At 37.0% G+C, this 14,514-nt stretch overlaps 1 protein-coding gene across 1 annotated transcript in view; it reads right to left on the minus strand.

The window, feature by feature from the left end:
- LOC136038030 (prolyl 3-hydroxylase OGFOD1-like) overlaps window positions 1–14,514 on the minus strand; it is an 82,298-nt gene that overhangs the window by 30,470 nt on the left and 37,314 nt on the right. The window contains exon 5 of the mRNA XM_065720965.1: window positions 1,656–1,747. Within this exon, the coding sequence (XP_065577037.1) occupies window positions 1,656–1,747 (92 nt within the window). The remainder of the gene's footprint in view (window positions 1–1,655; window positions 1,748–14,514) is intronic.

Below are 14,514 nucleotides of genomic sequence, written 5' to 3' on the forward strand. Positions count from 1 at the left end.
AGGTTGCGTTTTAGAATGAAATTATTCTCAATAACAAAAATGAATCGCCTTTTATTATTTGAGTCACAAACTTCGGATAATAAAACAATTTTGTCAATTCTTTGTGACATAAGTACAGAAAGGATTAGATGGTTAATATTTCTTGATGAAGATAAAATTGGTTGAGCTTGTAGTTCGGAGCCATTTTAGGATGAAGGTAATAACAGATGATTATTGGAACGAACTTTTGGAACGCACCTCTGGCCTTTGTGGTATATTCTTTTCTTCCACCATCCAGTATTTCATCAAATTACATAGCTCGCTTTGTCAACCTTTCCATTGTAATAAAAATAAATGAAGAAACAATAATGTTTCAGACTTTTTCACCAAGATTTTTAACCATGTTTTGTTTTCGTTTCCCATTTTTTATAGAGTTTTCTCTAATCTTTTCATGTTATTTTTAGTATGTCTCAACTGTTTAGCTGAAACATTCGATGTGAAGCTGAAACATTCGGACTTTATTAGTTTATATACATTTTTTTTTCACTTTTCCACTGTCTCATACCCGTTGTAATGTTTTCATTTCGCTTTGATTATTCACTATCATTAGATCAAAAATATAAGCTTGAACTATTTTACGGTAAGCAATGGCAAAATAAAGATAAAAAATTAATGGTAAAACATTCATAAGTAAAACTGGTAAAAGGGTTTGAAGCTAGTAGCGATAGTATCCAAAAAATGTAGTAATTTATAACTTAGCATTTTGCAGTAATAAAATCAGATGCCGTAGAAATTTAAAGCTTTAAAATACTAATGTTCATATTGCATCAAATCCTTTTTTACAATGGATTTAAAAAACGCTTACCCCAAAGTAAGATGATCAACTTTGCAAGGCTTCTAGAACCCGATCGCTCGAAACTATATCAACGGTTTATAATAACCATTCATTTAATATAGACGTTAGAAATGTATAAGAACGAACAGTACAAAAACAGTATAGCCTCTGAAAATGCAATATTACGTTAATAGTTATTCGGTAGTTCTCAACGGATTTGGAATCTCAGAATTAATGTTTAAAAGTATTTCTCTCCATGTTAGCTTTCCTGCAGAGAATGGCAAAACATGACACATTCCTGAGGCATAATCTCGTTTGGTTGCTTAAAACTGGCACTAGATCCTAAGATTTCCCTTCGCATTAGCCTTCTCACAATATTTTAATGCAATTGATTCGATATACAATCATCACTGGAGAAAATAGGCAAAAAATGGTTCTTGACCACTCCAAAATTTGAACTAACCTGCTTATATAAACGATTTCTAGTTTTTGGTAGATATTTTGAAAGCGTAGTGAGGTTCATAAACTTAAAATCATCCAAAGAAACAGGTTCTTTTGATATGTAAAATGCCTGAGAAACAGAAAATCCAGGTTATTTTGTTCCACTTTCAGAGCGGAGCGGTTTCTCCAAACAATTTTAATCTTAGGCGACGTCCTCTGTCCCCCTTCCTTTGTGCATTTGAGTATATAAATGACCATATAATTTCTTCATATTTAGATTTATAAAGATCAAACCTCTTTCTTCACACCCTGTGCTCATCATTCTGCCCGATAACGGTTGCTACTACATTCTCTAATTTTTTTTTCGACGTGCTTTTCATTTGCTACTAAAGAAACTTACTTGATGGTATGAAATGGGTGTTACTTCAAACAGAACTAAGGTGTTCTTCTTTGGTATGATTCTCTTTGCAATTTTAACTGGATCTCCGTGTTCTATAACATAAAATAATATTGATTACTCAATCTGGACAATTGTAGTTGTGTCCCTGTGTACCACCTATGAATATAGATAGATTTATATATGTGTTTTGAACTACGTAAAACTTGCGAATATACAGCATTCTTGGCTTTCACATTGTCTGTGCATATACAAAGCCTTATGTGCTAATAATGACGTCATATGCAAACGCTCTTTTTACAAACAAACAAACATGCATACACACAACTCGTTTTTATATAGATAGATAGATAGATAGATACAATACAAATTAACTGCGTAAAACTTGCGAATATACAACATTCTTCGCTGTCCAATTGTCGCTGCATATAAATAGATTGTCAGGTTTACCGACCCTCGAACATGCAACGTCCAATTGTCCATGGGAAAAACAATCAGTATTAAGATCTATACCACATTTTTCTAATGATTGACTTTGAGCTTTGTTGAAGGTGATTGCAAATGCTAATCGAATTGGGAATTGCAATCTTTTAAATTGAAAAGGCAGATCCGTTGGAATCATGGGAATGCGAGGAATAAGAACAGCCTCACCCTCAAAAGGCATTGTCAAGATTGTGGCCTCTATTACGTTTTCTATTGTTTTTTTTTTACGGCAAGTCGCGTGCCATTGCAAAGCTTTGGTGGGTTGATATTTCTTAACAGTATTATTGGTACGCCTATTTTTAGTTGTAGCACGTGTGCTGGAAACCCTGAAAGATCCACGGAATTTAAAAATTCAGGTGGATAATTAACCGCCTCATTTGGTTCCAAAACTGTGTCGACTGACTTGTAAAGGACTGCCTGGTCTCGAATCTTGGTCAAAACAATATTGTTGATTTCGTGGACGTCTATATTTTTGGGTGCAAGAATCGCTCTTTCACTAAGCCATTTATTATTTTTATAATTGTTTAGAATATTCGGAAATACTTTTTCAATCAATTCATTTTTGGACGTCACTAAATTACAGAATTCAGCAGATAGTTGTATACGTCCTGAATTTGAGTCTACTGGGAGCTTTCCGTTTCCAATTGCCAGCAATTGATCTGAAAATGTATGACCAGAGTCATCGTTTTGCAATCGGACACGCATATTTGTAGTTAATTTTAATGTTTTTACGTGTGCCCATAAATTAGAATTTTTCAGGCAAGCATTCATTTCGTCTGCAGGGGTTAATCTAGGTATTATAGGTAATGTTTGCCTGAAATTTCCCGCAAGTAATATTAATGTGCTGCCAAAGGGTTTCGAATTCCCTCGCAAATCTTTCAAACATTGATCCAGAGCCTCGAGCGATTTTTTGTGTGCCATTGTGCACTCGTCCCAAATAATAAGTTTGCATTGCTGCAATACTTTACCCATCCCAGATGATTTGGAAATATTGCACGTGGGAGTTTCTGTAGAATGCAAATTCAGAGGCAATTTCAAAGCGGAATGAGCAGTTCTTCCACCAGGCAGCAACGTTGCGGATATTCCGGACGACGCAATTGTTAACGCTATATCATTTTTTGATCGAATTGATGCCAGAATCAGTTTTATCACAAACGTTTTACCAGTACCTCCTGGCGCATCCAAAAAGAAAATTTCTCCAACGTTGTTATCGACACAATGCATTATCGTATCATAAATGTATTTTTGTTCCGACGTTAACTTGGAAATGTTATTTTGTACATACGACAATAGATCACTCGTACTGTAACTTTGTTCACGATCCAATTCTACACATGTCGAAACAGCAGCGGTACGATTAGGTGAAGGCATTCCCAAATCCTGAAGAGGTTTGTTTGCCATACATACGCACAAATCTTCTATAATAACTATGTTATAAATTTTAAGTGTAGTTATAAATTTCTGATGTAAAATCAGGTCACATCTGACGTCTCTGACCGTTTCCGATGGAGTATATCAGCGGACATTTTTGATTTATATTTTTCTCATAACTCTGTAGGAGCTGATGGAGAGCAAGTTGTTAGTATGATGCCAAACAATGCACGAATTTGACTTGGAGTTGACGTTTCGCACGCGTCATTGATGCAGTTATCCCAGTGTTGGTCATTCTCCAATAAATTCAGAGCTTGGCATGCACTACGGTAAGTGTCATGTATAGTACCGTTTACAGTTCTCAAATACTCAAAGGACGTCGGACCGGGTACATTCACCAAAAGCAAGCGTAGAAAGAAGCATTCATGTTGATTGGGGTGAACGGTGTAGAGTCTTCCTATCGTGGTATCTTTGAAGATGGTAGGTTGGCCGTCGACTGACTTACCCTGTTTTCGACGTTCAAATACTTTTCATTAAATAAAATCATTTTTGCATAGCGAAAAGAAAGCAGTTAACTTCGTATCAGGTGGATTCAGGGCTCTTTGTTGCACGTTGGATTTCGAAAAATAAACACGTTGACCATTCTGTAAATGTACCGCTAAGTGAACAACAGCTGGACTACGTTCATGTATCGGAAATGAAATTATTCGCCAAACAGCTTCATTACTGCTTATGTATCTTCCAGCCTGATATTGTACGATTTCGTCGATATCTTTGATTTCAGACTGGAAGCCAAAAACTGCCATGTCACTGCCTTTGTTGCCGTATTTACATATGTATTTGATTGCCTTTACGGAGTTACAGTATTCAACGTTTATGTGTGCATTAAATGTTTTGATAATAATATGGAACAACCCACTGGTTATCTACTTCGATGGTGGTACCGTTACGCTTCTTTATTTTTGCTGTTTTACCGCCATCTTCAGTAGATCTTCTTCTATATTGTGGGTAACCATCATTGCCAGTAATTGTGTTGGATACTAAAAGTCGAGGATATTGCTTCGTGCACCTTCCTTTGGCCATGCATGGTGAATTTTCGTTCAGTGCACCGCAAGGTCCATGTATCATATTTTTTACAACAATATCATATAACCCCTTATCGACATTTTCATCAGGTATTTCAGCGGAAATCACATCATCAATTTCGTTAGAAGTAATTTTATTATGTAGCCAGATTAGTATATGTGCGTGTGGCAAACCTCGTTTTTGCCATTCCACTGAGTACATCCATCATATTCATGCATATGACGGGGACTGCCAGCATATGACGAAGGTAAAATCGCTTATCTTCCAACGTTTGTGGTATTACCGTCATTTACAACTGTATCTCGCAAATGAATGTATTGTTCAGAGCGGAGCTTGGTCTGATTCAATTTTTGCATACATATCAACGACGTATTGGTGAAACAATTGACGGCATTTTAAAATATAATTGTCTTCATCCTGCCGAATCATTAGTTTATAGGAATAATAATGCATTGCACTGCATTTCTTATTCATTTCTTTGTTAGTGGCTGGATTCATCAATTTAATATTAAAGTGATAGTCGTCGGCTCCATCCCAAAAAATGATAGGATATTGTATGTAGGGCATCGTAGCATCGATAAGTTTCAGCAATTCTTACCAACTGAGCGTTTCGCTTATGAAGAATAATATCTCGAGGTAAAAACTGATCACCGACCATAACGATTGCCACTTCGTCGATAGTTGGAGCATTGTATCTACGCACACGTTGGCCAGGAGGCGTTTTGTCAGCGGAAATAACAATTTTATGCGTATCAGTAGACATCAAATCGATGGCTGTTTTGAACAGAAGCACTAGATTATTATTTTCGTGGAAAAGATGTTGCAATTGGGAAACGATTGTCCTTTCAACGTTGGGATAAATTTCGCAACGTGTATTCAATTCAGAATTTCTATCACTAATGAAGTACAATTGTAAAAATTTATTATTCTCGCCTGAGAATGGTAGAAGGGAGCCTGCTGTATGATAAATTTGCCCTTTAACTTTGAAAGTAGGCATAAATTGATCTGGATTTTCGATTTGGGCACCAAACGACGTCACTTGGAAACATGAGTTATATTTTCTGATCTGCGATAAAAAACGCTTAGATTCTGACGTAGTTCCAGTAAGCAAAGTCTTCAATGGCTCTGGTGGTGCAGCCAATAGAGGAAGTTTAACTTTTCCTGAGGCGCAACACATTCCCATTGTTTCACCATTGAATTTCAAGGCCTTGCAATAGGGACAAATTTTAGACGTAGTCCCGATTTGAACACATCTACTATAATCATCGACTGGGCTATACCTGAATGCCAGGCGATAATTTTCAGGTTGCTCTTGTGATTCCTCGGCACGCTTTCTTTTCTTATTTTCTCTATCAGCCGCAAGCCTGTTTTCTTGCTGTTCTTGTGATTCATCGGCACGCCTTCTTTTTTCACTTTCTCTTTTAGCAGCAAGTCTGGTTTCGCGTTGCTCTGGTAGTTCCTCGACACACCTTCGTTGACGTAAATTGCACATTCCTAATCTAGCATTATCTCTTGAAGCCGCAAGCCTGTTTTCACTTTGCTCTTGTGATTCCTCGACACACCTTCTTTTTTACTTTCTCTTTCAGCAGCAAGTCTGGTTTCGCGTTGCTCTGGTAGTTCCTCGACACGCTTTCGTTGACGTAAATTGCACATTCCTAATCTGGCCCTTTCTCTTTGAACCGCAAGCCTGGTTTTGCTTTTTGGTAACATTCTATAACATTGACAGTTGGAGAAATCTCCACGTGCCAAGCTTGCTAAAGCTTGGCTATCTTTTTTAAGGTTTTCAAATTACATTAATCTATTGTCAAAATATTTCGAAATATTTATGCAATTCCCAGTTTTTACATTTAAACCCTCAACACAAAAATACATACAACTTATTTTTATATATATAGAAGATATAATCTGGCGTAACAGACAAAGTGTAACAGACATAACACACAGACAAAATATTTTTATATAGATAGATTGTATAGCTAACGTAAATGCTCTTATTTTAAGTCTTTAACGTTAATACGACTAGCCTAAGAGCTTGTAAAACGACAGCCATAAAACAGAGAAAACAAAAATGATAAACGTAGCATATTCTGTTTATGAGGAGTGGTGAAAAATTGGAAACCGACTGAAAGTTCCAACACTATTCCCGTGCCATCAGCCAAAACACAGATAACTACCAAACTAGGCATACAATTTATCATCTTTTGATGAGACCTACTGACCATGGGATTTTTGTGATGAGATATAGTTGCTCGCCTTTAAGCAGCAAAAAGATAATAAAAAAAAGTCTAGCTTGTGAGCATTTCAGAACTATATTAACTTATATTTTGTTATTTTTTAAGTTTGAGTTTATGTTTTTTAGACCACTATCAGTGATTTAAGCAAGAACACTCTGTACATCGTCTTAGTATAACCGCATGATATCTTAAGCGTTGATGTGGCCAGTGCCAAATTTCCAATTGTGTAATTTTCAAACTGATGTGATTTCACTCAAAGTTCAGGATTTAAAAGAGGATTACACATATATGAAGAGTTGATTTGCTTGGGCATCAACTAAACACCAACGACAACATACCAAAACTCACTGACCAACTTAATTGTAATAATATCCGCTCACTGGGGAAGCTGTTACTCGCTTTATAGAACCTTGTCAAAACTTCCTGATTGACATTGGCTGGCTGGCAGTTATCAGAGCAGTTAAAGAAGAAGCTACAAGAGTACTTCAGAATGGTTTAAACCCAACTCCAGTCTTTTTCCTTGCAAAAACTAAATAGATAACAATGTAAAAGAGGCGTCATTTGAAACATAGACGGTGTCACCCGTCAAGAAAAACAAATGTCGTTAGCTGAAGATTGGACTATTATTAAGCAATTTTAACAGCTTGAAACTTCACATGAAATAAAATCTTATTTTAGTCCTAGTTTACATTGTTATACCTTTTCAATGGGTGTTTGGGATTACTGGTTGTATCATTTGTAAGAATTTGGATGGCTATTTTGTAAAACTTTTTGGAGGGCCCTGTGGATCCGACCCGAAAAATAAGGGGTATACTAATGGGGCTACTAACCTCTCAAAACACTATTACGCAGATCTTATGCAATACGATAGTACATATGTTTGTGATGTAATGGAATAGTACACCGATTAACCAAGCCTATAGGTGGCTTTTACGTTTCATTGCATAGATTCTAGCAAGTCTTACATATTGAAGTTAATGAGATGATAGGTAAGCATCGTTGCGCCAGGAAATTCAAACGACCTTGTCAATGGTGAAGGTTTTTGGGCAGAGGAAACTGTAGGTTTTAGCAAATTTAAATGTTTAATGGTCAAACGGGTTTTGAGGGTCAATAAAACTTGTTGTGGGAATGTTTATCTATTTTGAGAATGACGTAATCTTGCGTGACTTGTCAGACCTGTTGAGAATGCAGCATTCTCGCGTAAATTGTTAGACATCAGGGACCGCCGGTCAAGCGGGGAGCCCCCGGTTGTAACTGAGAACGCCGGATTATTTACCTATGTTGAGAATAGCGTAATCTTACGTGACTTGTTAGTCAAGTGGGGAATCCCTGATTGTAACTGAGGAAGGCAAACGCGTGTGCGTTACCCAAGGGTAACGTCCACGGGAGTGATTTCGTAATGGCAGTGCACGGACCAGACCAGAGCCTTAACCATCTGAACCAGCTGACTATTCATAATATTTTGATTCGGGAAGTAAATTCTATGTGACAAGTTATTGGCTGCTTGTTTCCAATCCATTCCACTCGAGAGTACGCAAATATCCAAAATTGTTATTGATTATTGATCTATTAGACGCACCTGCTTGTTACAATGTAATACTTTTTTAACGTCACATAGGCAATACTTTCTTTTGATTCTCAAATGGCTTTGCAGGACACTGATTTTTATTGTACATTGTAAGAATTCTTGTTATAAGATGTATGGGTCGTTTACCTAGGATTAAATCTCTTCTTGTTATAGCCTTGGAAATGTTTTTGTTTGTACGAATTGATTCATGTTAAATAACAAGTACCAATTGAAAACAACATTTTTGTATAGAAGACACGAAAAGGGTTTTGGAAAGGGTAGTTGGTGTTGGGAGCTTGTCGAGTATGGGTAGCTTGGCTTAGATGTGAGTAAAATGAATTGTTCCTTCTCAATCTCATAATAATAAGTTACTGGTTTCTACTGCGTGACATGAGTCTCGCTGTAATAATTTAAATATCTTGGAACATTTTGTTTGCTCACGTATTAGTTAGCAATTAGTTTATTTTAATATCTTAAAATTCTTATTTCAGTACGAAGACTATGCAAGATTGTACTTATATTACAGGTTATAAAACCCGCAAGAAAAGTCGTTCTGTCGAGGATTGTCAACCTAAATGTTGAGAAATTCGCCATAGGTATATCTACAACATCAAAATATAAAAATGCACGAAAACATTACTTTTAGCCAATAAATCCAGATCCATTGAGCGGAGGGGGTGAGTTATTAGAGGTAAATTCAAAGCAGCACAAGACAAGTGACTTAATTCATATTTTGTTAGTATTATCTTCTGGCAATTCCCAACCTGTGACACTCAATGGCTGATACACGGCACCCTCTGAAAAGCATTATCACGCCTATAGTACCTACAGCACCTCCTACCTTAACTTTAAGGTGTTTCATAAAAGTTATTTATTTGCAATAGCTTACTGAGTTTTAGAATTAAGTCCCCCATCCTCCCGAAAACGTTCCTGTAGCACCTCCCACCTTAACTTTAGACTATTTTATGGAAGTTATTTATTTACGATAGCTCATTGGGCGTCAGAATTCAGCCACTCCACCAGTAAAACTCATTTAACACCTTCAACCTTATCTTTAACCTATTGTATGGAAGTTATTTATTTACAATAGCTTATTGTGTGTTAGATTTTAGTCCCCCTCTACCGTACAAATTTTTCAACAAAACCCACCATAACTTTAAGCTGTTTTATGGAACACATTTATTTAACATGGCTTATTGGGTGCTAGATTTCAGTACCCCTACCCCCGGAAAAATTCCTAAAACACCTCCCACTTGAACTTCAAGCTTTTTTTTATGGAAGTTATTTATTTACTATAGCTAATTGAAACTTAGATTTCGGTCCCCCTTACCCGGAAAAGAGAGGGATGTTTACTGTCATTTTGTGCCACAAAAAATCAATTTTGTCCAAACAGGATGAAAATATCAGAGAATTCAATTTTTCATAGCCTAAAACTTCAAAACAGAAGGTATTAATCCACCTTATCTTGATAGAACACCCCAGAGGGGTGTTTACTGCCACGTTGTGCCATAAAAAAGCCAATACTTGCCCACACAGGATCAAAATATCAAAGAAATAGATTATTCATCGTCTAAAGCTTAAAAACAGTAGATTTTAAGACATCCTATCTTGAAAGATCAACATAGAGGGGCGTTTACAGCCATTTTGTGCCATAAAATATCAATTTTTGAACGTGTTAGTCCAGGACAATTTCAAGCCTGTGGCACTCAATTGCTGACACATGGCACCCCCTGGCGTGCATTATTACATTTAAGACACTTTCAGGCAAAACTATCTGTTTATACTAGAATCGTTCGTTTAAACTGAAAGAATAATTCCCAATAACATTTCTTATGACGACTCGTGGCAGTTGACGCCAACGTCGCATAAAAACACACACACAAATACAACCATAGTAAGTCAGAGTGACAGGCAAAAACACATTCAGACACACCAGTACTGTGAGAGTGAGAGAGACAAAAACACACAGATAAACTCAGAGTCAGGCACACAAACACACAAAGAGACAGGCAAACACACAATCAGACACACAAGTACGGTAATACAGAGAGACAAAACAATACACAAACATACAGAATCACAAAAGCAAACACACAAACGCAGACACAGGGACAGTCAAAAATACAGTCAGACACAGAGGCACGGTGAGACATAGAAAAAAATAACATAAGCACATAGTCAGCCATACAAAACACAAAGACAAACACAAACACAGGCAAGCGAACAATCAGACACACAAGCACGGTGAGAGCGAAACAAAAACGCACACAAACACACAAAATCAGACAAAGAAATAAACAAACAAAGACAACCGCAGATACAAGCAGACATCCGCTCAGACGCGAAGGCGCACAGAGATTGAGAGCGACAAAAACACAGAGTTACATGCACAAACACACAAAGAAAGACAAACAGACAAGCTAACAGCCACTAAGAAACAAAGGTACACAGAGAAACAGAGAGAAAGAGAGAGAGAAAGGGGGGAGAGAGAGAGAGAGAGAGAGAGAGAGAGAGAGAAGCAAACTGCTACTCAGACATATAGACACAGAGATTGAGAGAAAGTCGAAAACACATATAAACACAAAGTCAGACACACGAACACAAAAAGACAGACACAGAGACAAGAAAACACCCACTCAGACAGAGAGAGAGACAGACCAGCAAACAGTCGCTGAGACATACAGGCACGGAGAGATAAAGAGATGCATATATGGAGAGAGAAAACACATACAAACAAACAAAGCCTGACACAGAGACAAGCAAACACCCACTCAGACGCACAGACACATAGAGAGACAAGCCGCCAATGGCTCAGGACATAGGAATAAAGAGGTAGAGAGAGTGCGGAGAATGTATAATAGTAGAATGCTAGTTAGTATCTTCACCAGAATGCGTAATATTAATTTAATCGAATATTCCTATTTCTTTCATAACGTCATAAAAACGTTACAATTCCAGGATAATAGGATAAGTTAAGTTTACTCCTTTTTGAACTGATTTGGGAAAGATTACATATTCAAAATTCTAAATGAAGATTTGACAATTAGATATGATACCATTTGCAGCAAATAATATGTCACATTTTGTGAAAGATTATGGAATCTGAGATGATACAAAAAGCACATTTTCGGAAAAAATATGACAAACTCCTTAAAAAAAAATTTGGCAGCTCTGCCCCCAACTCACCCCGGTGACACCGGATCCAGTCAGTATTTAAAATAAGAGGTCTGAGTTCAGAGGTTCTTCTATATATCAAATTTCATTAAGATCCGATCACTCGTTCTTAAGTTAAAAATGCCTCATTTTTTCTAATTTTCCGAATTAACCCCCCCCCCCCCAAATCCACCAAAGAGAGTGTTTCCGTTCCGGTTATGTCAATGACGTATTTAGGACCTGTGCTTATTTTTCCCACCAAGTTTCATCCCGATTCCTCCACTCTCAGCGTTTTCCAAGATTTCAGGTTTCCCCTCCAACTCCCCCCAATGTCACTGGATCCGGTGGGTATTTAAAATAAGAGCTCTGAGACACAGTATCCTTCTAAATATCTAATTTCACTAAGATCCTCAAGTGAAAAAAATTAGGTAAAAATACCTCATTTTTTTAATTTTTCCGAATTAACCGTCTCTCCACTTCCCCCCATGTGGTCAAATGGAGAAAACAGCTTATCCTAATGTAGTCTGGTCTGGTCCCTGATACGCCTGCCAAATTTCATCGCCCTAGCTTATCTGGAAGTGCCCAAACTAGCAAAACCGGAACCGAAAGACCGATAGACAGATAGACCGACAGAAATTGCGATCGCTATATATCACTTGGTAAATACCAAGTGCTATGAACAGAGACAAATTCAGATCTGCTACGCGTTTTTGCCACTTCTTCCTATGCAAAAATGTAACATATCCTGGTTGCTCAAAATGGGGACTGTAAATCTTCAATACGGTGTTCTCGGCTAAGATGACTTCAATGATGCAGTTCGATTGCGACAGAAATTGCGATCACTATATATCACTATGTAAATACCAAGTGCCATGGAAAGAAAAAAATCAGATCTGCTACGAGTTTTTGCCACTTCTTTCTATGCAAAAAAGTAACATATCCTGGTTGCTCAAGATGGGGGACTGTAAATCTTCAATACGGTGTTCTCGGTTGAGATGATTTCAATGATGCAGTTCGATCAAACAACATCTTCAAGGAGTTTCAGGCTATTTTTCGAATATTTTTTTAATTTCTTTTTTGCAATAAACCCTTACCATCTGACTGATCGAGATAGTAGTTACTAGTCCTGAATCAGCTTCTAACAGCAATTACGTAGCACTCACTTGACGTTTTTTTTTCTTTTTTTTTCAAAGCAACTTATCAAGTTTTTGGTTACTAAGGGCTAGAATTTGTTCTTTACTAGGTTACATCTGACGCTGCAAACATTACATACATTTTATAATTATTTTTTGTCGAAAGCTGCATTATATTTCAAATATTATGTTTAATTAACCTCAAAAGATACTAGATATAGCAACTTCCTTTCAAATGAGCCCTTAAAGCTCTCTATTTTGTTCCAGCTCCCCACTTACAGTGACAAAAAAAGAGGGAAAAAAGAGGACACGTTGGTACTACCCATGCAAAAAAAAAAGGATTTTCCTTGTTGCTGAAACCAGTGGGGCTGTAAGTTTTTCGCATATGGTTGTTGGCAATGGGAATTCCAATGGTTTACTTTTTGTTTCGATCCGACCGGTTTACGACGATTTTCGGATTATTTTTCGAAATTCCCATAGGTTAGTTTTCAAAATATCATTTTAGTATTAGAGCTAATCGAGATAATAGTTATCATTCCTGAATCAACAAAACCGGCAATTTTTTCTCACCATCTATTTTTTTTAACGTGTTTTAATTTTTGGCTGCTTTGGGCCCTGGTTCGTCCTTTACGAGGTTGCCGCTATAGCATATTTTCACATTCGTAGAATATTCGTTGCGACAAAACCAGTTATGACGAAACTCGAGTGTTTACTATTATTTTTGTTTCTAATAAAACCTTCCTCCAAAGTTAAACAACCACAAGGCAAAGGGAAAATTGAGCCGGAACTGAATACGTCATATCAGCTGAAGTTTAGACAACTGACGTCATACCTAGAAAGATATATTTGCAAAATAAGAAACAATGATCATTTCTTCGATTTTCAAATTATTATTTGGTGCAAAAGCATCTCATTTAAATTTTACATGCTGATTGCTTGCAAAATCACCGGTTATTTGTAACACATAATAAATAATATCAAATTTATATTATGTTTTAGAAATGACATCTAGTTTGGTGTAACATAAGGACAGGTGTTAGAGAAAGAGAAAAAAAAACTGACAAGATTTAAAATGTCCTACTCAATATATGCTGATGATAGTTTAAGAAATCATGATGAAAAGTGGCTAAAAAAATATCAAATGAAAAAGATATTTCAGACTATGGACAAAGATACTAACACTTCTGAGGGTGACGATCTGTTGTTACGTACGACTATCCTAAACTCTCCGGGGTATGAAACAGTCTATGCTCCCAGTGAAATATCAAACATAGATACAGAAAACAAGTTCAAGTCTCCTGGTAGAAACAACGTAATGTTGGAAGCATGCGATGCTATTGGCCAAGACAATGACGATCTAAATATGGGAAATATGTTGCCGCCTTATACTGCACATTCTCCCCGATTCCAAGCATTCGATACTTACAATCAAATGGCAAGCGTCTATGCTGGAAATGGTAAAAGGGATGTGCCGTTTAAGTGCTCTGACAGAAGTAGCAAGGTTCTGAAACAAAGTAACTTATCACCTTCCCTTTCATATTTCCAAGAATGTAAGTCAAGTCGCACTCCTATGACAACCTTGGATCCAGAACATGTTGTCCAAGATGAAAAGTGGCTGAAAAGAGCTCAAGTGATGGAGGTATGCAAGACTACTGACAAAGACATTGGCCCTCTTAAGGGTGAAGATCCATTATTAACATCTCCAAGAAATTTTCCGGAATTCGGAATATTTAATCCACTCAGTGAAATTTTGAACATGGATACAGAAAATGCTGTATTGGATTATCTGCCCAAGTCTCCTAGTAGAAGCAACATGATATTGGATGCATGCGAGG

This window comes from Artemia franciscana, chromosome 17 (genome assembly GCF_032884065.1).
Source record: "Artemia franciscana chromosome 17, ASM3288406v1, whole genome shotgun sequence".
Taxonomy (NCBI): domain Eukaryota; kingdom Metazoa; phylum Arthropoda; class Branchiopoda; order Anostraca; family Artemiidae; genus Artemia; species Artemia franciscana.